The sequence below is a fragment of the Osmerus mordax genome, chromosome 17 (genome assembly GCF_038355195.1).
Source record: "Osmerus mordax isolate fOsmMor3 chromosome 17, fOsmMor3.pri, whole genome shotgun sequence".
Lineage (NCBI taxonomy): Eukaryota > Metazoa > Chordata > Actinopteri > Osmeriformes > Osmeridae > Osmerus > Osmerus mordax.
This window is the reverse complement of record NC_090066.1, coordinates 550,397-575,884: the sequence shown is the minus strand read 5'-3', so window position 1 is coordinate 575,884 and position 25,488 is coordinate 550,397. Positions and strand designations below refer to the sequence as shown.

The 25,488-nt window shown below is 51.2% G+C and overlaps 2 protein-coding genes across 2 annotated transcripts in view; both read left to right on the top strand.

Annotated features, from left to right (window-relative positions):
- abcc9 (ATP-binding cassette, sub-family C (CFTR/MRP), member 9) overlaps positions 1–19,969 on the top strand; it is a 29,439-nt gene extending 9,470 nt beyond the window's left edge. The window contains 25 exon segments of the mRNA XM_067254887.1: positions 1,309–1,371; positions 1,373–1,417; positions 2,669–2,741; positions 2,859–2,964; positions 5,440–5,541; positions 6,079–6,163; positions 6,254–6,334; positions 6,724–6,861; positions 6,944–7,069; positions 7,367–7,466; positions 7,613–7,902; positions 8,049–8,203; positions 8,324–8,393; positions 8,569–8,726; positions 8,830–8,922; positions 10,093–10,195; positions 10,710–10,823; positions 11,740–11,860; positions 12,160–12,290; positions 13,956–14,034; positions 14,545–14,653; positions 16,245–16,348; positions 16,545–16,678; positions 16,912–16,974; positions 18,072–19,969. Coding sequence (XP_067110988.1) covers positions 1,309–1,371; positions 1,373–1,417; positions 2,669–2,741; positions 2,859–2,964; positions 5,440–5,541; positions 6,079–6,163; positions 6,254–6,334; positions 6,724–6,861; positions 6,944–7,069; positions 7,367–7,466; positions 7,613–7,902; positions 8,049–8,203; positions 8,324–8,393; positions 8,569–8,726; positions 8,830–8,922; positions 10,093–10,195; positions 10,710–10,823; positions 11,740–11,860; positions 12,160–12,290; positions 13,956–14,034; positions 14,545–14,653; positions 16,245–16,348; positions 16,545–16,678; positions 16,912–16,974; positions 18,072–18,209 — 2,781 coding nt within the window. The 3' untranslated portion in view covers positions 18,210–19,969.
- Positions 19,970–20,514: 545 nt separating this feature from the next.
- On the top strand, positions 20,515–23,834 carry kcnj8 (potassium inwardly rectifying channel subfamily J member 8). The gene is made up of 3 exons (XM_067254897.1): positions 20,515–21,044; positions 22,071–22,520; positions 22,854–23,834. The coding sequence occupies exons 1-3, from the start codon at positions 20,701–20,703 to the stop codon at positions 23,314–23,316; spliced, it is 1,257 nt and encodes a 418-aa protein (XP_067110998.1). The 5' UTR covers positions 20,515–20,700; the 3' UTR covers positions 23,317–23,834.
- Positions 23,835–25,488: the final 1,654 nt, after the last annotated feature.

The window sequence follows — 25,488 nt, the reverse complement described above, 5'->3', positions numbered from 1 at the left end:
GAGAGGGGAGAGGGGAGGGGAGAGGGGAGAGGGGAGAGGGGAGAGGGGAGGAGAGGAGGGGGAGAGGTGAGAGAGGAGAGGAGAGGAGAGGAGAGGGGAGGGGAGAGGAGAGGAGAGGAGAGGGGGGGGGAGTGAGGGGAGGAGAGAGTCTAAAGTGTCCAGCACGTCCACAGCTGTTCTCTCAGACAAGTTTATTTCTGAAAGACTTATCAGATGGAACACAGTGTGTGTGCGTGTGCGTGTGTGTGTGCGTGTGTGTGTGCATGCGTGTGTGTGTGGGAGCAGGGGGCTTAAGGACAGACCTCCCTCCAGGGTCGTAGAAGATGGAAGAGGGGTAATGTTTATCGCTCCCTGAAACCTCTTTTATTTATCTCTGTATCCCACTGTCCATCCCCACCAGTGTTGGGGGAACTTACTCAAAAAAGTAATATATTCGTTATTACTTATTATTGTTCAGTAAGAGCAGTGTGATTAAGTTACTTATTACTTTCTGTACAAAGTAATATTATTACTTATTATATTACTTTTACTATTACTTTTAATAGTAGCGAGTTTGACTTTGTAAAGAATTGGCAAGAACATAGGCTACAGATGCAAATAGTGTTTCTTTAAAGAAGAACGTTTATTTCAAACAATCTTAAACATCAAAAAGGAATATAAATTCATAAATTCAAATTCATCATAAATAATAAAATATTTGTTTGAATAACTTATACTATGTTAGCAGCGACTTGTGTAAACATGTCTCCATCTCTGAAGGTTTAAAGTGGATTCTTCGCTAGCTTCCAAGCTTCGCTTTCAAGGTGTTTTTTGAAGTTTGAAGTGCTGCTTTTGGCAGTAGATAGTATTTTGTTGCAGTTTGCAGTTCATTTCAATGTTTTTTCCTATATATTCAATGAAAGCGAAATAGTGTGAGTATTTCCACCCCGAAAACGTAACACGTTCTGCGGTCATGATTGCTGTTGTGTTTTCCTGCAGCGTGGATCAAACTGTAGCTGCGCTCAGGATGTGTCCATTAGGCAACAATCTGTATTTATAAGGCTATTATAGTCCTTTGTTGAATTCATGCTGTAACTTGGACAATTTACGCAAGTTACTTAAATAAGTAACTGTAATAATATTACTCAATGTCAAAAACTAACGCGTTATATTACTTAATTACTCACTTAGGTAATAATATTATGTAACGCGTTATATTACATAACGCGTTACCCCCAACACTGATCCCCACCTCCTCTACCATCCCCCATCCCCCACACCCCCCCCACCTCTCCACCCCCTCTACCCCACACCCCCTCCCCATCCCAGACCAAGGCCATCAACAGGAAACAGCCCCTGAGGTACCAGCTGGAGGGCTACGACCCCCCCCTCTCGCCGCACCCTGCGGCCCCACGAGACCGAGGACGTGGCTGTCAAGGTCAGGGGTCGTCGCCGCGGCAACACTTTCAACCAGTCCACACACACGTTTTCTCACGCCCCCAACACGTCATAATCCTGATACCACCCTCTCACTCTGACGCACACACACAGGCTGATACACACAGAGGTGACGAACACACGGTCGATGACTCTGAGAACACGTGATTCTCACACATACACACACATACACACATACACACATACACACACATACACATGTACAGGCACGTACATTATCTCTTTCTTTCACACACACACACACAGTCCAACACACACACAGTCTTTCTCAGACACACTCACAATCACACTCAAGTATCAGAATAACCCTCATGTCACATGTTTTTATCTCTTGGATATTGTGTGTGTAGGGGGCGTGTGTGTATGTGTCCATCCTGAGAGGAGCAGTGTGTGTGTGTGTGTGTGTGTAGAGGCGGTCAGCATCTCGTCTCCAGATTCTCACGAGAAAGCAGAGACCACAGACGCCTCGACCTTTTCTCAGCCCCTCTACTGTGTTTGGGGTTCACTTCCTGTGTGGTCACTTCCTGTGGGAATCCCTGACCACAGCTCTGTTAATTGGTCCTGGGGGGCTGGAGCGAGCCTGGGGGCTGGAGGGAGGCTGGGGGCTGGAGGGAGGCTGGGGGCTGGAGGGAGGCTGGAGAGAGGTTGTTCCACCCCATCCTACCCTTAAAAACGTAGCCCCCCCCCACTCCTTTCACAGTTCCAGCTGCATCTGTCTAACCCTAACCCTGTGACAGGTTGAACACTATCTGACATCGACTACGATGACTGGGGTGGATGTAGAGAGGAGGGAAGATGACAAATCACTGTCTTAAATAAACACTTAAATCCAACAAGATATAAAACACAATAGAAGAATGTAAACATTCATATAAAAGAGAGAAAGAGAGTGAGGGAGAGGAATAGAGAGAGGGGGGGAGAAAGGGAGTGAGGGAGAGGAATAGAGTGAGTGAGGGAGAAAGAGAGTGAGGGAGAGGAATAGAGAGAGGGGGGAGAAAGAGAGGGAGGGAGAGGAATAGAGAGAGGGGGGGAGAAAGAGAGTGAGGGAGAGGAATAGAGAGAGTGAGGGAGAGGAATAGAGAGAGGGGGGGAGAAAGGGAGGGAGAGAGTTGATTTAACTTTCTGTTAAGTGTCATCAGCATTAACAGTGTTTTATAGATCCATGTTTTTATAGAATTGACCACTGTTCCTGACACCTGACTGCTGTTGTCATGGTGACCTCCACCCACAGGTGAACAACGGATTCTTCACCTGGGGAAGCAACCTTTCCACGCTGTCTGACATCAACATACGTATCCCCACAGGTAACCAGCTTAATCACCTGCTATCTCTTACATATCACCTGCTATCTCTTACAAATCACCTGCTATCTCCTCCATTTCACCTGGTATCTTGTTAAATCTCTTACTTCCTGTTCCCAGGTCAGCTGACCATGATGGTGGGCCAGGTGGGTTGTGGGAAGTCCTCGCTGCTCCTCGCCATGCTGGGAGAGATGCAGACCATCAGTGGCAAGGTCTTCTGGAGCAAGTAGGTCACATGACCAGGTCACATGACCAGGCATAGGTCACATGACCAGGCATAGGTCACATGACCAGGCTAGGCATGACCAGGTCCTAGGAGGGGAGATTCAGGGACTTGTTGGTGCAGGTGCTCCGCTATGGATGTCTGGGGAAGAAGTGACATCATCAATGCTAATCAAAGGCTTCATCAGAGGAAGGAGATCTGTCCTCCATCCTGTCTCATGTCCTGTCCGATCTGTGTCCTCTCCTGTCTGCCTGCCTGCCTGCCTGCCTGCCTGTCTGTCTGTCTATGTCTGTCTGTCTGTCTGTCTGTCTGTCTGCCTTTCTGTCTGTCTGCCTGTCTGTCTGTCTGTCTGCCTGTTTCTTATTTTTCTCTCATCCCCTTCTCCCTAACCTGCCTCCCTGTAAATCAACCTCTTTTTCTGCTTTCATCACTCTGTTAGGTCATCAAACACATAACCAATCACCATTCTGCAGCTTGTGTCCATCAGCCAATGAGAGCTGAGAATGGATCTCTGATTAGCATTTCAAAGGAGGCCTGGACAAACAGAGACAGATAAGTTGATAGCCAGGCAGGCAGAATGCTAATGCAGCTAACTCTTGTTGCAGCCTCCTGCTCCAGCTGGCCACTAGCTGATAACCAGATCTGTGGGAAACCAATCCCTTAAACATGTTTGTTTGGTTTAGTTATGACATCAACCCAAGTTTCCCTCTAAAAGCTTTTTAATCATGAACTAGAATTTAAACAGCACCATTAATCATGGACAGTGTGATGTCATCAGAAACCACAACAACTTACATCTGTTGAGGCCTGTTAGGAATGAGCTCGGGGAGGGGTTTGCTGCACAAACCTGGCAACCACTGCTTCTCCTGCTGTATAATTCCACCAACCTGGCAACCACTCCTGCCCATTCATACTCTGCTATGAACGATGAAACATAGCCTGTTATCTGCCTGAGAGACAGGCTCTCTTCTCTCATGATGGTGGAGGGATGCCCAGGACGACACAGTGAATCCTCTGAAACTGGAACAGATTCCAGTGTGAGTCTGAAGCCCCCATGTGCTGTGAGACTCGTGTGTGTGTGTCCTTCATCATGATGAGAGAACATGTGGCCCTCGGGCCTGTACTAACCTCTGCCTTGTACTTGTCTGTGTGCCTGTGTGTGTGTGTGTGTGTGTGCGTGCGTGCGTGTGTGTTTATTTTCTGTCTCTGTGTGTTATCTTCTTCTGCTAAATCAGACTGCCTGATTGTGAGATGCTCCACGAGGGGAATATAAGGTACTTCCTGTCTGGTGACAACTTCCTGTTTACTTCCTGTATTATACATGTGATATTTGTAGACCTTTTGTAAGAACAGCTACTCTCAAACTGCACTGAACATTAGCATTACAGTATATTATATACTGCAGTATGTGAGAACAAATCATAAATTGGTGGTTTATACTAGAGGGACCTTTTTAAGGAAGATAATCATAGATAAATGTGATAAATATAAACAGCATTACAATACTCCTACCCAGTGTGAGCCTGATTCTGCCCACACACACGTACACACGTTCTACACACGTACTGGACACAGGACATGCTCCTGGGAGCACACGCACACACACACACACACACACTCCCTCTTGAGAGGGCTGGGGGTGTGGAAGGGAGCTGACTAACTGCTTGCCGTGACTTTGCCAGCTGGTCTGAGGGGGAGGAGCCTGTTGAAGACATCAGGAGGTACAGGTGTCTGCTTCCTGTCACCTGGTGCCGTGACCCCTAACCCCCTAACATCACTACCTGTCAGCTCCCTGAACATCCTCTTCCTTCTACTCTTCTCTCCATCCATCCCTCTCTCCCTCCTCCTCTCTCCATCCCTCTCTCCCTCTTCCCCTCTCCATCCCTCTCTCCGTCGTCATGGTAATCATGATTGGTGTCACACTGAAAGTGTTTTGGTTTGTTTTTTTCTTCAGTCCACAGCCACAATCCTTGTCTCTCCTCCTCTCTCTTTCTCTCTCCTCCTCTCTCTTTCTCTCCCCTCCCCTCTCTTTCTCTCCCCTCCCCTCTCTTTCTCTCCCCTCCTTCTCTCCTCTCCATCCCTCCTTCATGCTGGTTATTGTTGTGTGTGTCTTGCTTGTTGGATGGTCTGTGTAGTTGTGCTGGGAGTCTGTAGAGAGGACAGATTTAGCAGTTAGCACTCTTCGCTAAGATAGCGTCCACAAGTGGAAATAATTTGTGGGAACAATGCCACAAACAGAACAAAGAACCTGGTTTTAGAACCATGTTATAGAACCATGTTGCGTCTGTTCTCCAGTCCTGACATGACGCTCTAACTGGACTCCCTGCTGCTGTTGTTGTTTGTTGTTGTTGTTGTTGTCCTGCCGTGGTTCATCTCCATACTCCGCCTCCCTCCAGACCTGCTGGTCTTCCCCACGCTTGTCTCCTCTCTTCAGCTCACCTTATCTCTGTTCTGCCTCTATTTCCCACCATGCATCAGTAAGAACAGGTACTCTGTGGCCTACGCTACCCAGAAGTCCTGGCTGCTGAACGCCACCGTGGAGGACAACATCACCTTCGGCAGCCCCTTCAACAAGCAGAGGTGTGGGTGTGTGTGTGAGTGAGTGAGGCAACAAGCAGAGGTACGGCTGTGTGTGTGTGTGAGGCAACAAGCAGAGGTACGGCTGTGTGTGTGTGAGTGTGTGTGTGTGTGTGTGAGTGAGGCAACAAGCAGAGGTACGGCTGTGTGTGTGTGTGTGTGTGTGAGGCAACAAGCAGAGGTCCGGTTGTGTGTGTGTGTGTGTGTGTGAGGCAACAAGCAGAGGTACGGCTGTGTGTGTGTGAGTAGAGGCAACAAGCAGAGGTACGGCTGTGTGTGTGTGTGTGTGTGTGTGTGTGTGTGTGTGAGGCAACAAGCAGAGGTACGGCTGTGTGTGTGTGTGTGAGTGAGGCAACAAGCAGAGGTACGGCTGTGTGTGTGTGTGTGAGGCAACAAGCAGAGGTACGGCTGTGTGTGTGTGTGAGTGAGGCAACAAGCAGAGGTACGGCTGTGTGTGTGTGTGTGAGTGAGGCTCTCTACAGCTCCCAGTAACGTGTGTGTGTTGGTGGTAAGGTGTTCATGTGTGTGATCTGCCCCCAGGTACAAGGCTGTGATAGACGCCTGCTCCCTGCAGCCTGACATCGACCTGCTGCCGTTCGGAGACCAGACAGAGATCGGAGAGAGGGTAACCTGCTCTTCATCCTGTCTGTCATCCTCCTCCTCCTGACACCTTAAACACTGTCATGATCTGTGTGTGTGTGTGTGTGTGTTCCAGGGCATCAACCTGAGTGGAGGGCAGAGACAGAGGATCTGTGTGGCCAGAGCTCTGTACCAGAACACCAACCTGGTCTTCCTGGTCAGTCAGCAGCATGTAGGATCCAGGGTTAGGGTTAGATTCAAGGGTTGTTGTGTCATAGGGAAGGCCAACATCAGGCTGGCTTTGGTTTCCTAGCGACATCATTTCCTGTTTACCACGCTCTTTGTAATTGGATTTTGAGCACACGCCTCTGACATCATCACCTGATCGCCAGGGTACAGGCTGTACACGCTGCTGTCACACACACACCCAGCTAGAACATCGAGCATCATCAGATATGACACCATGTCTGCTTGATTATTGTCTCTCTCCTCTCTTCCTCCCTCCCCTTCTCCCCCTGTCCTCCCTACCTCCCCTTCTCCCCTTCTCATACACCCTCTCCTTCTCCCCCTCTACTACACCCTCCCCCATCTCCCCCCCATCTCTAGGACGACCCGTTCTCTGCGCTGGACATTCACCTGAGTGACCACCTGATGCAAGAAGGCATCTTGAAGTTCCTGCAGGATGACAAGCGCACCGTGGTGCTGGTCACCCACAAGCTGCAGTATCTCATCCACGCTGACTGGGTTAGCACACACACACACACTCACACACACACTCAGTAGGCATGTGTCAGTGTGTGTGTAACAGCAGTGTGTGTGTGTGCAGATCATTGCGATGAAGGATGGCAGTGTTCTTCGGGAGGGCACCCTGAAGGACATCCAGACTCATGACGTGCAGCTGTACGAGCACTGGAAGACCCTCATGAACCGCCAGGACACCGAGCTGGAGAAGGTCATGGAGTTAGCATGCTGTTAGCGTGGAGTTAGCCTGCTGTTAGCGTGGAGTTAGCCTGCTGTTAGCGTGGAGTTAGCATGCTGTTAGCGTGGAGTTAGCCTGCTGTTAGCGTGTAGTCAGCATGCTGTTAGCGTGGAGTTAGCCTGCTGTTAGCGTGGAGTTAGCATGCTGTTAGCGTGTAGTTAGCATGCTGTTAGCGTGTAGTTAGCCTACTGTTAGCGTGTAGTCACGGTGCTGTCGTTGCCATGGTAACGCTCTGGATAAGAGCGTCGCTAAAATGACTAAATGTAACAGGACCCAGAGCCGGACTGCCAGACGGCCCTGGAGAGGAAGACTCTCAGACGAGCGTTCTACTCCAGAGAAGCCAAGAACCAGATAGATGACGAGGACGAAGGTGACTTCCTGTCCTCTCCCCCCTCCCCCCCTCCTCTCCTCTCCCCTTCTGTTCTCCAAGATGACATGTTCTACTGTACACCCTCCTCCTCCTCTTCGACTCCTCCCTCCCTCCCCTCTCTCCCCTCTCTCTCTGCCTCTCTTCAGAGGAGGAAGAGGAGGAGGAGGATGATGACAGCATGTCCACCACCACTAACAGGCGCTCTAAGATCCCATGGGGGGTGTGCTGGCGCTACCTGTCGTCCGGAGGCTTCTTCATGGTCTTCCTCATGGTGTTCTCCAAACTGCTCAAGCACTCCGTCATGGTCGCCATCGACTACTGGCTGGCGGCCTGGACCTCCGCTGACAAGACCAACAGCAGCCGTGCGGTCAGAGACTCCGGCCCTGGGAACCTCACCGGGAATCTCACCTTGTCCTTCGCTACCGAGGAAGAGAAGGTGAGCCCAAGGTTAAAGGTCAGGGGTCAGGTTAACACAATGAAAGTCAGTGATATTAGACACTGTAGTTGTTGTGTGTGTGTGTGCAGCTGGACCAGTACTACATGCCCGTGTTCATCAATCTGTGTGTGTGTGTGTGTGTGCAGCTGGACCAGTACTACATGCCCGTGTTCATCATCCTGTGTGGCGCAGGCATCCTGCTCTGCCTCGTCACCTCTCTGTCTGTGGAGTTCCTTGGTCTGTCTGCTGCCACCAACCTGCACCACAACCTGCTCAACAAGATCATCCACGCCCCCATCAGGTACACACACAGCCCAGACACACACACACACAGCCCAGACACACACACACAGCCCAGACACACACACACACACACGCATGTCCACTCAGGTTGAGCGTCTTGCTGTTGCTGTGTTCTCAGGTTCTTTGACATCACTCCTCTGGGACAGATCCTCAACAGGTTCTCAGCCGACACCAACATCATCGACCAGGTGAGACTCCCTAGTCCCTGTACTAGAACAGGACCTAGTCCCTGTACTAGACCAGGACCTAGTCCCTGTACTAGACCAGGACCTAGTCCCTGTACTAGACCAGGACCTAGTCTCTGTACTAGATCCAGTCCTGTACTTAACCTAGACCTTCCTCCCCTCTCTGTTCCTCCCACAGCACATCCCCCCCACCCTAGAGTCTCTGACACGCTCCTCCCTGCTGTGTCTGTCGGCCATCGGGGTCATCGCCTTCGTGACCCCGGTCTCCCTGGTCGCCCTCGTGCCCCTGGCCGTCACCTTCTACTTCATCCAGAAGTACTTCCGAGTCGCCTCCAAGTAAGGGCCTGTGTGTGTGTGTGTGTAACATGTTGCCAGTGTTCCAAGGTAAGATAACACAGTTTACATCAGTTACACCCTATTTCTACCCCCCCCCCCCCAGGGACCTCCAGGATCTGGATGACTCCACCCAGCTGCCTCTGCTCTGCCACTTCTCAGAGACCGCCGAGGGGCTGACCACCATCCGGGCCTTCAGGTCTCACACACACACACACACACACACGCTGGCACACACACACACACGCTGGCACACACACACACACGCACACACGCTGGCACACACACACACACGCTGGCACACACGCACACACGCTGGCACACACACACACACACGCTGGCACACGCTGGCACACACACACACACACACACACACATGGCACACACACACACGCTGGCACACACACACACGCACACGCTGGCACACAGACGCACACGCTGGCACACACACGCACACGCTGGCACACACCCACACACACACACATGCTGGAAAACACACACATACACACACACACACACATGGCACACACACACACGCTGGCACGTACACATAGCACACACATGGCACACACACACATGGCACACACACACACACACACTGTACCCCTAACCGTAAGTGTAAACTGGGTCTAAGACAGACAGATACACACTTAACATTCACATGATGACACTTGCCAGTTATGAGTTTAATCATATAAATATACATAGACTTTCTCCCATATTAAATACCCCAGCTTCTCCCCTCATCCCTCCCCCTTCTGCTCCCCTCCTTACACTTCTCCAGCTCTGCATCCCCCTCTCCACAGAGGGTGTCTCTCTCTGAAGGACTAGCTCATATAAACAGTTAGAAGAACGTTCCCCTCTAGTTCCCAGCTGCAGGATAATCCAACATTATACAGCTCTCAAGGCCTCATCCTGTCCTCATCCTGTCCTCATCCTGTCCTCATCCTGTCCTCATTATACAGCTCTCAAGGCCTCATCCTGTCCTCATCCTGTCCTCCTTATACAGCTCTCAAGGCCTCATCCTGTCCTCATCCTGTCCTCCTTATACAGCTCTCAAGGCCTCATCCTGTCCTCATCCTGTCCTCATTATACAGCTCTCAAGGCCTCATCCTGTCCTCATCCCGTCCTCCTCTTCAGCCTGTCCTCTTTCTGGTCATCCTAACTCAATGTCTGTCTCCCTCCCTGTCTGTCTGTCTGTCTGTCTCCCTCCCTGCCTGTCTCCCTGCCTGTCTCCCTGTCTGTCTCCCTCCCTGCCTGTCTCCCTGCCTGTCTCTCTCCCTGCCTGTCTCTCTCCCTGCCTGTTTCTCTCCCTGCCTGTCTCTCTCCCTACCTGTCTCCCACCCTGCCTGCCTGCCTGTGTCTCCAGACACGAGGCTCGGTTCAAGCAGAGGATGCTGGAGCTGACAGACACCAACAACACAGCCTACCTGTTCCTCTCTGCTGCCAACCGCTGGTTGGAGGTCCGCACTGTGAGTCCCCCTTACGCCTCACCTGACGCCTCACCTGACGCCTCACACCTGACGCCTCACCTGACGCCTCACCTGACGCCTCACCTGACGCCTCACCTGACGCCTCACCTGACGCCTCACACCTGACGCCTCACCTGACGCCTCACCTGACGCCTCACCTGACGCCTCACCTGACGCCTCACACCTGACGCCTCACCTGACGCCTCACCTGACGCCTCACCTGACGCCTCACCTGACGCCTCACACCTGACGCCTCACCTGACGCCTCACCTGACGCCTCACCTGACGCCTCACCTGACGCCTCACACCTGACGCCTCACACCTGACGCCTCACCTTACCCCTCTCACCTGACGCCTCACCTGACGCCTCATCTGACCCCTCCCACCTGACGCCTCACCTGACGCCTCCACACCGCACTACAACTGTTTGTCTAACTGTTTTTATTTCAGGAAAACATTAATTTGACTTCCATCCTCCTCTCCCTACCCCCCTCCCTCTCCTGTCCCCCTCCAGGACTACCTGGGGGCAGTGATCGTGCTGACAGCAGCCATCGCCTCCATCTGGAGCTCTGACTACAGCATTCCCTCTGGAGGCCTGGTGGGGCTGGGCCTCACCTACGCCCTGACGGTCAGCTCACCACTACACCATCAGCTCACCACTACACCATCAGCTCACCACTACACCATCAGCTCACCACTACACCATCAGCACACCACTACACCATCAGCTCACCACTACACCATCACCACTACACCATCACCACTACACCATCAGCACACCACTACACAATCAGCTCACCACTACACCATCACCACTACACCATCACCACTACACCATCAGCACACCACTACACCATCAGCTCACCACTACACCATCACCACTACACCATCAGCACACCACTACACCATCAGCACACCACTACACCATCACCACTACACCATCAGCACACCACTACACCATCAGCTCACCACTACACCATCACCACTACACCATCAGCACACCACTACACCATCACCACTACACCATCACCACTACACCATCAGCACACCACTACACCATCAGCTCACCACTACACCATCACCACTACACCATCAGCACACCACTACACCATCAGCACTACACCATCAGCTCACCATCCCTCTCTGTGTGTGTGTGTGTCAGGGGGGATCTCAGGGAGGTGTGTGTGTGTGTGTCTCAGGGAGGTGTGTGTGTGTGTCAGGGGGATCTCAGGGAGGTGTGTGTGTGTGTGTGTGTCAGGGGGATCTCAGGGAGCCTTGTATGGCCTGGGAGAAGCAGAGTGTTTAACAAGGCAGCTGTCACGGCAACAGCATCACTGTGTGTGTCCCTCTTAAACATGACAAGGGACACACATAAACACTCTGGAGTCTTCTAAGAGGGGGAGTGTGTGTTAGGGAGACACCGCCTGTCTGTCTTTTGTTAGCAAGCACATTCTTACTTTCATCTCTTCACTTCATCTTACTTACTTACTCCCTCCCTCCCTCCCTCACCCCCTCCCTCCCTCCCTCCACTCCTCTCCAACCAGGTGACTAACTATCTGAACTGGGTGGTGAGGAACCTGGCAGATCTGGAGGTGCAGATGGCAGCAGTGAAGAAGGTGAACAGTTTCCTGACAACGCCGTCTGAGGACTACGAGGGATCCATGGGTAATGGAGTTTTTCCTCTGAAATACTGACTCATCTCCCATGAGCCTTAGCATCTCCAGCAGTGGTCAGGACCAGAGTCTTGGTATTGGGGTCAGTCCCTGGTCCTGGTGCTGGGGAAATAATTTTCTTGTTTTCTTTATTCACAAGTCTATCCATCTCTCTCTGTCTCTCTCTGTGTCTCTCTCTGTCTCTCTCTGTCTCTCTCTCTCTCTCTGTGTCTCTCTGTCTCTCTCTGTGTCTCTCTCTCTGTCTCTCTCTGTGTCTCTCTCTGTGTCTCTCTCTCTCCCTCTCTCTCCCAGGTGTGTCCCAGGTCCCTGAGGACTGGCCCAGCCAGGGGGAGATCAAGATCCAGAACCTGTGTGTTCGTTACGACCCCCAGCTGAAGCCTGTCCTCAAACACGTCAACGCGTACATCAACCCAGGACAGAAGGTAGCTCACACCTCCCTGCGGGGGGTGGGGGCGGGGTGGGGGCCGGGGGTGGAGGCTGTAGGCGGGGCTACCTCCCTCTGTGTGTTACCAGTTCCAGAACGTTCCAGAACGCCTCCTAGTAGACACTCTAGTCTAGAAAGCAGCCTACGACACGTCTTATATTTTTATCATTTTATTCACTTTTATCCACACACACTCTCCTCACACACACACTCTCCTCACACACACACACTCTCCTCACACACACACTCTCCTCACACACACACTCTCCTCACACACACACACACACACACACACACTCTCCTCACACACACACTCTCCTCATACACACACTCTCCTCACACACACACTCTCCTCACACACACACACTCTCCTCACACACACACTCTCCTCACACACACACTCTCCTCACACACATGTTAGCTTCACACGGTCCTGTCACCCCCCCCTCCTCCTGTCTGTGTTAAGAGGTGTGTTGTCATGTGTGTATGGATCTGATGTCCTATGTAGGTTGTTCTGTTATGCATGTGTCTCATAACACCCTTTCTATCCCTCACTATCCTTCTCTCTATATCCCTCTCTCTCTATATATATCCCTCTCTCTATATATATATATATCCCTCTCTCTTTCTATCATCTCTATACTTCTCTCTTTATCCCTCTCTATTCCACCCTCTCTTTCTCTCCCCTCCCTTTCTGTTAATCTCTCTTCATCAAGAGAACAGCCTCAAACATCCCCCTGGGTTTGTCTTTTTCTGGGGGGTGAGGGGAGGACTGAGGGGAGGGAGGATGGGGTGAGGACTGAGGGGAGGGAGGATGGGGTGAGGGGAGGGGAGGGGAGGGAGGGAGGATGGGGTGAGGACTGAGGGGAGGGAGGGAGGATGGGGTGAGGGGAGGGGAGGAGAGCAGGACAACCTGCCTACTGGTAGAGTACTCCACTGAGATCACAATGTTTATGAAAGATTAAAAATCACTCACTTAATATATTCTCTCTCTCCCTCCATACCTCTCTCCCTCCTTCCTCCCCTCCATTCCCCTCCTCCTCCCCTCCTCCCCTCCCCTCCTCCTCCCCTCCTCTTCTTCCTCTCTCCTCCCCTCCTCTCCTCCTCCTTCCATCCTCTTCTCTCCTCTCTCCTTCCCTCCTCTTCTTCCTCTCTCCTCCCCTCCTCCTCCCCTCCTCTTCTCTCCTCTCCCCTCCCCTCCTCCTCCCCTCCTCTTCTCTCCTCTCTCCTCCCCTCCTCTCTCCTCTCCCCTCCTCTCCTCCTCCCCTCCTTTCTCCTCCCCTCCTCCTCCTCTCTCCTTTTCCCTCGTCCTCCCCTCCTATCCCCTCCTCCCCTCCTCTCTCCTCCCCTCCTCTCTCCTCTCCTCCCCTCCTCTCCCCTCCTCTCTCCTCCCCTCCTCTCTCCTCCCCTCCTCTCCCCTCCTCTCTCCTCCTCTCCCCTCCTCTCTCCTCTCCCCTCCTCTCCTCCTCCCCTCCTTTCTCCTCCCCTCCTCCTCCTCTCTCCTTTTCCCTCCTCCTCCCCTCCTCTCCCCTCCTCCCCTCCTCTCTCCTCCCCTCATCTCTCCTCCCCTACTCTCTCCTCCCCTCCTCTCTCCCCTCCTCTCTCCTCCTCTCCCCTCCTCTCTCCTCCCCTCTCCTCCCCTCCTCTCTCCTCCCCTCTCCAGGTTGGGATATGTGGGCGAACAGGAAGTGGGAAGTCCTCCCTGTCTCTGGCCTTCTTCAACATGGTGGATATGTTTGAAGGTATGTCTCTCTCCTAGCTCCCTCCCTCCCCAGGTCCTAGCTCCCTCCCTCCCCAGGTCCTAGCTCCCTCCCTCCCCAGGTCCTAGCTCCCTCCCTCCCCAGGTCCTAGCTCCCTCCCCAGGTCAGCCAAACACAACAAGCACTTGTCCCTCTCAAACACCACAGCTCAAACGGCTCAAACAGCTCAAACAGCTCAAACCAAAACACACTTTATTCAGCAGGACACGTGTCTTGTGAGTGTGTCTGTGTGACACCAGCCAGAAATGTAGAACAGCGATGTCTCTTCATGGTCTGCCTGTGTGTGTGTGTTGATGTCTCTCCATGGTCTGACTGTGTGTGTGTGTGTGTGCGTGTGTGTGTATGCTCGCTCTTGTGCTAAGTTCCTCCTTAAAGACTTCAGAGTCACAGTAAAGTATTTTTCAAGGATGCCGTTTCTTTCTGAACTTTACTTAACTTTTCCTCCCCCCCATCCCCACCTCCCCCCCATCCCCCCCTCCCCACCTCCCCCAGGGAAGATCATCATTGATGACATCGACATCTGTAGTCTCCCTCTCCAGACTCTCAGGTCTCGTCTGTCCATCATCCTGCAGGACCCAGTGCTGTTCAGTGGGTCTATACGGTACATGCACACACACACACACGCACACACACACACACACACACACAGAGGAGTTTCCTGTGTTTAGTAATACAAACAGATAAGGACAAGAACAATAAACAGAGACTTCCTCCTGTCAGAGATACCGCCTTCCCTGGAGGCCTGTTACTAACCTTGCATCAAGCACACCTCCCTTCATTTGCAACAACAACAACATTATCCCCCCACTCTCTGCTGCTCTGCTGCATGAGCACAGGAGAGAGTAGAGGGCCCCAGTACTGACCCCATCATGGTATGTGCATACACTCATACACACTCATACACACACACACACACACACACACACTCATACCCACACACACACACACTCACTCACTACTCTACTAATCTGAGCTACACAGTAGGAATAATGTAATAATGATGATAATGGATTCATTTAGGGGGACCTGTTAACTCTTGATCCGCAGGCAGAGGCTCCTCTTCTGAGCTAAACACATCCCATAACATCAGTAGAGTACAGTGGAGTGCACTAGAGTAGATCTCCTAGTTGTCAGTGTGTTAGGACTGGCTCAGATAACTGCTTCTGTGTTTGTTATGAGAGAGAGAGAGCTTGTCCTGTTTGTTTAGACAGAGCTTGTATTTCCATGAAGAAGACAGATGCTCCACCAGCCAGTTAGTTGCCCGGGCGATGTTTACATGAAGGGACAGAGGTCTCAGACGATTGATTCTTACAATAACTGTAACCAAAAGAGGGGCAGTTAAGGGGGGCCACTGTTTATCTATGGCAGTGCTAGTGCCAACATAGGCCCGTGTTGGCAGCGCTATTGCTAACTTATGCCATTGTTTATCTATGGCAGCGTTGGTGCTAACATGGTCCAGTGTTTGTCTATAGCAGTGCTTGTGCTAAGCTAGGCGATGTTTATGAATGGCAACACAAATGCTAACTTAGTCCACAGTTGGCAGTGCTAATGCTAACTTAGGACTCTATCTATGGCAGCACTAGTGCTAACCTAGGTTTATCTAGAGAGAGACCGAGAGTTGTGTGTGTGTGTGTGTGTGTGTGTGAGATAGACGGAGACAGAGGAAGAGAGAAAGAGAGAGAAAGAGAGAGAGAGATGTCAGTGTGTATGTGTGTGTGAGAGAGAGAGAAAAGAGAGACAGAGGGGGAGGGGTCAGAGGGTCGAGGGTTCCCTGTGCTCTGAGGGAGTCAGGAGGAAGGAGACCAGCCAAATACTCTGACATTACCTCTTATGGTCATCCCCCCTCTCTCTCTCTCTCTCTCTCTCTCTCTCTCTGTCTCCCTCCCCCCCTCCATCTCTACATCTTGCTCCCTCTCTCTCTTGTGACTCTTCAGTTGGAGCACATTAGATGAAAGAGGGATCTGTCCTGTGAGACTCAGTGACCAGAGATGTGAGAGATGTGAGAGATGTCCTCACAGCTGTGAGACTGTCCTCTGGTCCTCACCCAGACTGACTGTCCAGTCTCTGGTCCTGACCAAGACTGACTGTCCAGTCTCTGGTCCTGACCCAGACTGACTGTCCAGTCTCTGGTCCTGACCCAGACTGACTGTCCAGTCTCTGGTCCTGACCCAGGTTCTCTCTCCTGTCCGCAGGTTCAACCTGGACCCTGAGCGCACCTGTACAGACGACCGCCTGTGGGAGGCTCTGGAGATCGCCCAGCTGAAGAACATGGTGAAAGCCCTGCCTGGGGGCCTGGGTACGGTGTGTGTGTGTGTGTGTGTGTGTGTGTGTGTGTGTGTGTGTGTGTGTGTGTGTGTGGGTGTGTGTGTGTGTGTGTGTGTGTGTGGGGGTGTGTGTGTGTGTGTGTGTGTGTGTGTGTGTGTGTGTGTGTGTGTGTGTGTGTGTGTGTGTGTGTGTGTGTAATATATACTAATATGAATGTGTGTGTGTAGACGCGGTGGTGACGGAGGGAGGGGAGAACTTCAGTGTGGGTCAGAGGCAGCTGTTCTGTCTGGCCCGAGCCTTCGTCAGGAAGAGCAGCATCCTCATCATGGATGAGGCCACCGCCTCCATCGACATGGCAACCGTGAGCTCACTTCCTGTCGCTAGCCTAGGCTGAGACGATGACATCATCAATCATGGGACCAGCAGTTACTCGTCACCTATTATTTCAAGTTCTGCTCTCTCTCTCTGCTCTCTCTCTCTGCTCTCTCTGCTCTCTCTCTCTGCTCTCTCTCTGCTCTCTCTCTCTGCTCTCTCTCTCTCTGCTCTCTCTCTCTGCTCTCTCTCTCTCTGCTCTCTCTGCTCTCTCCCCCTCAGGAGAATATCCTGCAGAAGGTCGTCATGACGGCGTTCGCTGACCGGACAGTGGTCACCATCGCAGTAAGTCTGGCATCACACGCCGTCTAGGTTTGCAGACTGGTGGATGGAGAGACACTCTGTAGAGGAGTGTGGTCTCTCTCTCTCTCTCTCTCTCTCTCTCTCTCTCTCTACATCAGTCACTAGAGAGAGGACAGGGCAGCACAGTGGTTTGGCTTTCTGATTCTCCAGACTTCCTACGTCCCCTTCCCTCACTCCAGTCTCTCTCCTGTCTCCAGTCTCTCCTCTCACTGTTGTCTTTCTGTCTCTCGCCTGTCCTCCCCTCTCTCTTTCTCTGTCTTCTCTCTCTCCTGAAGTCTACTGGAGTTCTGCTCAGGACTCTTCTTGTTGCATTTAGTTTCTCTGAACCTTATTACCTCCCTGACTTCTTTCTCGTTTCACTTCCTTGTCCTTGTCTTTCTTTCATTCTTTTTCCTCTGTTTCTCTCCAACCTATTCCTTTCCCTCCCTCCTTCCCTGTCACCCTCCCTCCTTCCCTGTCACCCTCCCTCCCTGTCATCCTCCCTCCCTCCCTGTCACCCTCCCTCCCTCTCTCCTTCCCTGTCTCCTCTCTCCTCCCTCCCTGTCATCCCCTCTCCCTCCCTCCCTCCTTTCGGCTCTGTCACCCCAGCACCTGGTGTCCTCCATTGTGGAGGCGGAGCAGGTTCTGGTGTTCTCCAATGGGATCTTAGTGGAGTGTGACTCTGCCAATCAGCTGCTAGCTCAGCAGGACAGCCTCTTCAGTGAGTTAGTGAGGACCAACAAGTAGTCCCGGCCCCGCCTCCCAGGTTGCCATGGCGACCATGCACCGGTTGGTACCGCCTGCATGCAGCTGTCTAGTGTGGTGGTGGTGGGGGGGAGGGTGGGGTCTGAACGCATGAAGTAACAGGTGTTCCATTCTATCAGGCCAAGATCAGGTATGATTGGTATCAACCATGGTGTGTGTGTGTCTATGGTTATTTCTCCTGTGGTAACCATGGGAACCATGGTGTGTGTAATCGTCTCTCCTGTGGTAACCATGCTGTGTGTGGTCCTTTCTCCTGTTGTAACCATGGGAACCACGGTGTGCTTGATCATCTTTCCTGTGGTAACCATGGTGTGTGTGTGTGTGGTCTCCCCCAGCACCGGGTGCACACCATCCTGACGGCAGACCTGGTGATTGTGATGAAGCGAGGGAACATTCTGGAGTCCGGCCGGCCGGAGGAACTGCTGGAGCAGGAGGACGGCATGTTCGCCTCTTTCGTCCGCGCCGACATGTAGACCCGCCCCCACATGGAGGCCACGCCCACTGCATGGAGGCTCCTCCCCCTCGCATGGAGGCTCCGCCCAACACATCAATACGACTGCTCATCCAGACGACAATCAGTCAGTTTATGGATCACCTGTCCGTCCAGAGATCCGGCTCACGTCTTCAGCCTCCCAGCGGAGATCTGCTGTTTGTGGGATTGATCAATAGACTGATTGATTGGTTGATTGGTCGACATTTTGAGGTACTTTAAGGGCTGTGGTAGTTTTATATGCATAAGTCTTTACTCTATTTGTTTTTAAATGACATCTAATCTAGCTATATATGTAAACATATTCTTCTATATCTAACCTGCGATCTGAGCTGTTGAAATGTGCAGGAGTGTGTGGTTCTGTGTTCTACTGGGTCCTGTAAGCTTCTGCCGGGTCCTGTATGGTTCTGCTGGGTTCTGTAAGGTTCTGCTGGGTTCTGTAATGTTCTGTTGTCAACACCAGGACTGAGACAGCCAATCACACAGTCCGTACAGACCCTCACTGATGACTTCACCCAATGAGTGATCAGTACTGTTATTGATTAGGGAAGACTCCACCCTCCTCCCCCTCAGCCAGCCAAGCCCCTCAGCCATAGGTCAGAACCTGTCACTAAGATCTGATTGGTCCCCAGCCCTAACAGTTATCAGGAAACGTGCGTTGAGCTGATCTCAGATGAGCCCTTATTGGTGGAGGGAGGCGTTCTCTGGGCTATACTCTGGTCTGTGTGTGTGCAGGACTGGTGTGGCTCTACGTATCAATGCTGTTTCATATATCCACTTTGTACTGCCTGGATGCCAAGTGCTGTACTGTAAGGCAGAATGGTTGTTTTTGGCTGTAATTCTACTGTGCCGTATTGATTTTGTATTTTTTCCTGAAACTGATTTCTCATTGTTTGAGTGATGGTCTCTCTCTCTCTCTCTCTCTCTCGGTCTCTCTCTCTCTCTGTCTCTCTCTCTGTCTCTCTCTCTGTCTCTCTCTGTGTCTCTCTCTCTGACTGTCTCTCTGTCTCTCTCTCTCTCTCTCTCTGTCTCTCTCTCTGTCTCTCTCTCTCTCTGTCTCTCTCTCTGTCTCTCTCTGTGTCTCTCTCTCTGACTGTCTCTCTGTCTCTCTCTCTCTCTGTTCCTTCATCTTCTAACCACTTCTTGTGAACACACAGCTGAGGGTTAATACAGGCCATGTACTACGAGTCACACTCACACACCCCAGGCCCAGTGTCTTGTCACTGTCCTGCTGAAACCAATCTACACTGTCCTGCCAAACCAGTGTTACCCTTAACACCTCTGCTATGCTTGTGTCCTCCCCCTAAGAGAGACAGAGGTGAAGGGGGGGGGGGGGGTGTCAAGGTTAAGGCAGAACAAGGAAACTGAGTTAGTCTGATCCCAGATCAGATCTTTCCCCCTGAGTTAACCCTTTAGTTGTTTGGATGAAACCTTTAAACCTGACTGCTACTGTTCAAGGTGTTCTGGCTTGAGTTACTGCTATAAGTGACTGTTATTTCAATCACAATATTACACACTCTCTACAAACCCTAGCCCTTTAACTATGCAAACTGTCAATTACTTTTTTCCTCCTGAGAATGCACATTTTGTTTAATGATTAAGGTTATCATAGATAAGTGTCTGTCTTAAGTGTTTACTTTATATCATAACTATCCTCGGTATTTTCAATCAACTGTCAACTCGAATATCAAAACATTATAGCGTGCCTACCTTTTATACACTTGAAATGTTAATAAAAAAGGCTTTGAGTGAAAAGCGTCTCTATCGCTGATTGTGCATCCCATAATCATCTGAAGGAGCCCCGGTCTTTATGGAACTTTTAATTGCTTAATAGCGACATCTTCTGGTTATACCGTATAACCGTATAATGGCCGCAATATAGTTCATAACTAGATATTAACAAGGCAAACGGTTTGTAACGGATACTAAGACCCTAAATTAACTTATTCAAACTCTGTCAGTTCAGTAGAGTACATTGGTGTTATTTTATACGTATTTTCCAAATTTTCATTTGTGAACAGATGCTGGGTAGAGTGATCCAATTATAGAACACATGACCATCGGATGTTGTTAGTATTTCACTTACAATAGCCAACAAACTAACGCAAAAACAAAAATACGTTAAAAGGAATAAATGCAGCACTTTAAAGTTCGTTGAACCGAGGAGCGGCACCCGCCCCGGACAGTTCGCCTACGTCAACAGAAGTTGGGATGCGCCCTGCTCGAGCAGAAACATTCCCTGTCCGGTTTTCCCTCAGAACAATTTATTGGAAGTGACATTTGAGGAGTCCGAAGGCACACGCAGACGTTCCCAGAAAACGTTCAAACAGCAAATATTTTCCAGGTGAAACGTCAAACATTTGAAGGTCTTCCTTAAAAAGTCATGGTCCAGCGAAGGTGACAGAATTACGCACGACTCAGAGACTTGGGACAACTTTCAACTTCCATCGCAAATGCGCTGAGATGTACAGAAGATGTTGGCGAGAAAGAGTATAATCCCGGAGGAGTTCGGCGTGCCGGGCCTCGCATCGCGGATTCACCGCAAACCCGTGTTCAGAGACCGGGTCAACAAAGCCCGCTTCATCGCCAAGAGCGGCTCCTGCAACTTGGCGCACAAGAACATCCGCGAGCAAGGTCGCTTTCTGCAGGACGTGTTCACCACTCTCGTGGACCTGAAATGGCGCTTCACGCTCGTGATCTTCACCATGACGTTCCTGTGCAGCTGGCTTCTGTTCGCCATGGTCTGGTGGCTCGTGGCCTTCGCGCACGGAGACCTGGACAGCAAAGCCAGCGTGGAACAGTGCGTCACAAACGTGAAGTAAGTGACGATGAACTAACTAACAAAGGAAACGGATCGTTACTGTAGATGATTGTTAACTTCCAAGTACTTTATCCCAGGTGAAAAGTTAACGTAAAATGACACACTGTCTGAACGCACATCCTTGGTTGAATCAGCCTTGTGCTCCAGACAGAAGTTGCCATTGTAGCTATGCTGCAGTGTACTGGTCCATGATTATGGCAGTAATGTAGATGTAGCTATGCTGCAGTGTACTGGTCCATGATTATGGCAGTAATGTAGATGTAGCTATGCTGCAGTGTACTGGTCCATGATTAGGACAGTAATGTAGATGTGATACTAGACTGTTGTCTCACCAGAGGGCAAGCACAGAGGCGGTGATGTGGAGACCATTACTGTTTCATCTGACCTAGGCTCTCCCTCTCCTGTCCTCCTCCCTCTCCTCTCCTCCTCCCTCTCCTGTCCTCCTCCCTCCCCTCTCCTCCTCCCTCTCCTGTCCTCCTCCCTCTCCCCTCTTCTTCCTTTTCTGCCCCATCCCACTTTCTCTCCGCAATCAATGGATTCCATCTTCCTCTCCCACCCCTTCTAAACGACTTCAACATGAACTTCCCCCGTCTATCCTCAATCCCTCCTCCACCCCGACCCTCACCCCCGTCTTCCCCCCTAAACTACACCTCCCCAATCCCTCCTCCACCCCGACCCTCACCCCTATCTTCCCCCCTAAACTACACCTCCCCAATCCCTCCTCCACCCCGACCCTCACCCCCATCTTCCCCCCTAAACTACACCTCCCCAATCCCTCCTCCACCCGACCCTCACCCCCATCTTCCCCCCTAAACTACACCTCCGTAAACCTCGGCAACCTCTCCCATCCTGTCTTCCCTGCTCCACCCCCCCTCCATCCATCCATCGCCCTATCCCCCCACCACCCCCCTCCATCCATCCATCCCCCCCTCCTCTATCCCCCTTCCACCCCCCCTCTATCCCCCTTCCATCCCACCCTCATCTATCCCCCCACCACCCCCCTCCTCTCCTCCTCCCTCCCAGGTCCTTCACCTCCGCCTTCCTCTTCTCTATCGAGGTCCAGGTCACCATCGGCTTCGGCGGCCGCATGATCACAGAGCACTGCCCGGACGCCATTGCGGTGCTCATCCTGCAGAACATCGCAGGCCTCATCATCAACGCCATCATGCTGGGCTGCATCTTCATGAAGACCGCCCAGTCCCACCGCCGTGCCGAGACGCTCATCTTCAGCCGGCACGCCGTCATCGCCGTGAGGAACAACCGGCTGTGCTTCATGATCCGCATCGGAGACCTGAGGAAGAGCATGATCATCGGGGCTGCGGTGCGGCTGCAGGTGGTGAGGAGGACCACCACGCCGGAGGGGGAGATCATCCCCATCCACCAGATCGACGTGCAGACGGAGGGAGACGTGGCCTGCAACAGCGTCTTCCTGCTGGCGCCACTCATCATCTGTCACGTGATCGACAAGAACAGGTGAGGGGAGAGGGGTACTGAGGCCAGACACAGGATGTGTACAGAGACAGGTGAGAGGAGAGGTACATGACAGACACAGAGACAGGTGAGAGGAGAGGTACATGACAGACACAGAGACAGGTGAGAGGACAGGTACATGACAGACACAGAGACAGGTGAGAGGAGAGGTACATGACAGACACAGAGACAGGTGAGAGGAGAGGTACATGACAGACACAGAGACAGGTGAGAGGAGAGGTACATGACAGACACAGAGACAGGTGAGAGAAGAGAGGGAAAGGAGAGAGATGAAGATTTAATGTACACACTCCCCCCCTCCCTCCCTCCCCCCAGTCCCCTGTACGACCTGTCGGCCATGGAGCTGCAGTGCAGTGACCTGGAGGTGATCGTGATCCTGGAGGGCGTGGTGGAGACCACGGGCATCACCACGCAGGCGCGCACCTCCTACGTTACCGAGGAGATCCAGTGGGGCCACCGCTTCGTTCCCATAGTGACGGAGGAGGACGGCGTGTACTCGGTGGACTACTCCAAGTTCGGGAACACGGTGAAGGTGGCGACGCCGCGCTGCAGTGCCCGCGAGCTGGACGACAAGCCGTCCATCCTCATCCAGACGCTGCAGAAGAGCGAGCTGTCGCACCAGAACTCGCTACGCAAACGCAACTCCATGAGGCGCAACAACTCCATCAGGAAGGGCGGGGCCTCGGCCGGAGGGGGTGGGGCCATGAGGAGGAATAACTCTGCCCTCGCTGTACCAAAGGTGCAGTTTGAGGGCATGCAGAGTGTGGCGGTCACATGACACCAGCACCGGCTTCTCTTCCTGTTTGGGTGCTTGGGAGTTCCCAGCATGCACCTCTCTGGCCTGGCGGATGCAGGTTCTGTTCTCACCGCTCCTGGTCTAGTAGTTTAGTACCTTAACATGTAACCACACAATTTGTGAAACACTAATCCAAATTTATGTAGAATAATCTTTGTGCTTTTCACCCTGTCTCGTCTGAACAATGCTGTACTGGAGTCTGAAAAGATGGTATTGTAGCTGGAGATCGATGGTACTATAGGTAGCAAGTTTCGCGTTTCATGCATTGCTTTGAAGCGTCTGAATTCTATACACATCAACAAACTCAAGACAAATGTTTGATTTCATTCTGTTTAATGTCTCACTGACCGAAAAATATGTTGCATTCCAACATGAAAATATATAGTTTCAAGTGCCTCAAATACTGATTTTTCTACCCGCTCCGATGTCCTTGTTTACTACTTTCTTTCTTTTTATTAGAGCTAGGCTTTTGAGTTTTGTTATTTTTTCTTAAACTGTAAGCTTACACAATAAATTAAACTTATTGAACAATTGTTCCGTGCTTGGTCGTGACTATTTTCATGTTCCACTTGAACCGCTCTACCTCTCACCTACTGGACGAGGCTACAGGCTAACTGCTAACAGACGCTACCTCACCTGCGGTAGGATATCTTCTCTTCGTTTGACCAAATCAGGCTTTTGTTAAACTGCTTCAAATGTGCGTGAATGTGAAGTAGTAAGTTACCCAAATGTATGAGTCAAATGAATTATAGTCTACAAGAAATGAACCAGTGCGCCTTAATGCAGGCTACCTGCTGAATATTTAATGTTGAGACGGGGTTTCATGTTGGCTTGCTAGCCAGATGAAAATGTGTGGCTCGTGCGCTTAGTATAAGCGGGGTAGACTTACATTACTGCCGAAAATTGCACAAAATAAGGAAATATTTTGAGGTAAGTGAACAAGAGTCGATTTTGTAAATTGAAGTTGAGATACTATGTTGGCAGAATATCGGTGTAGTTGGCTGTACTGCTGGACAGACCTACGAGGCTCTGACCCGCCGATAAACTACATGCAGTTAGTCCGTTCAAAGCAGGCCTTGGTAGCTAGTGACATTAATATTCATAATACGTTCAAATTTATTTATTTAGTTGAATTGATCTGTGTTGGCTTTGTAACGATTATTACATTGTCAGTTGTGTCAACTAGTATTTGTTCCATCAAACATCTTTCAGAAGTTTCTTAAAATCATCAAGAAAAACGGTCAATGTCGCCATCTAGTGGCAGACATGAAGAGTGTGTGATTTGAACTCCCCTGTCGATTTACCAAGTGTAGAGGCACTCTGCTAGGCTACTTGTCGGGGGGGGGGGGGGGGGGGGGGTATTGAATGTGGGTTATATCCTGATTTAGCGGTGAACACTAATATTCGTATAATCACAAACGCAATTGTGTGTATTACAAGTGCAATCATTATTAAATCAAATATATACACTATATATTTCATGGTTTAGGATTTCCCCTCCCTGGTGAGGAGGGCTACAGTTACAACCAGCCACACCAGGACAACCACGACTTAGATTGCAGTAAGGAACGTCCACCCAGGACCAGCTAGTCACAGTAGGCTACTCAAACACGGCTCGCTGGCACTGGAACCCACACTGGTCACCGGCTCAAATTAAAGTTCAAGTTTGGGACGCCAAATGGCAAGAAGAATCCCAGTCTTCTAATCCCGTCCCTAACTTTCTCCAGGATCCAGATTTACCCTCCTACCACAGGAGCTTAACTCCCTACAATCTATGTTCATCTCCGGCAGCCCCAGATAACTGCGAGACTCGGCGTCGTTACAGTTTGTAGCAGACGGGGAAAACAAATTAAATGAAGCATGGAGACTTGAGGCGCTTGGCCCGTGCGAATGCGTTTAGCTTCTATCTGCAATAACTCATGTTCGTGCTGCCGATATTATTTGTGAGATATTAATGTATTTCTAGAGAGTGCAGCACAAGATGTATTCAATATACTGCAGTTTAGCTAGCGGACTTTCATTGTTGAAAGTCAACATTGTTGAACACTGTTTATTGTTCCGCGTTGCCATCTGAACTAATCTCCTATCCGCGGGGATGTAAACACTGGAGGGGATCTCCGTAGATTCGTCCATCCTTCCACATGTAGATCAGTG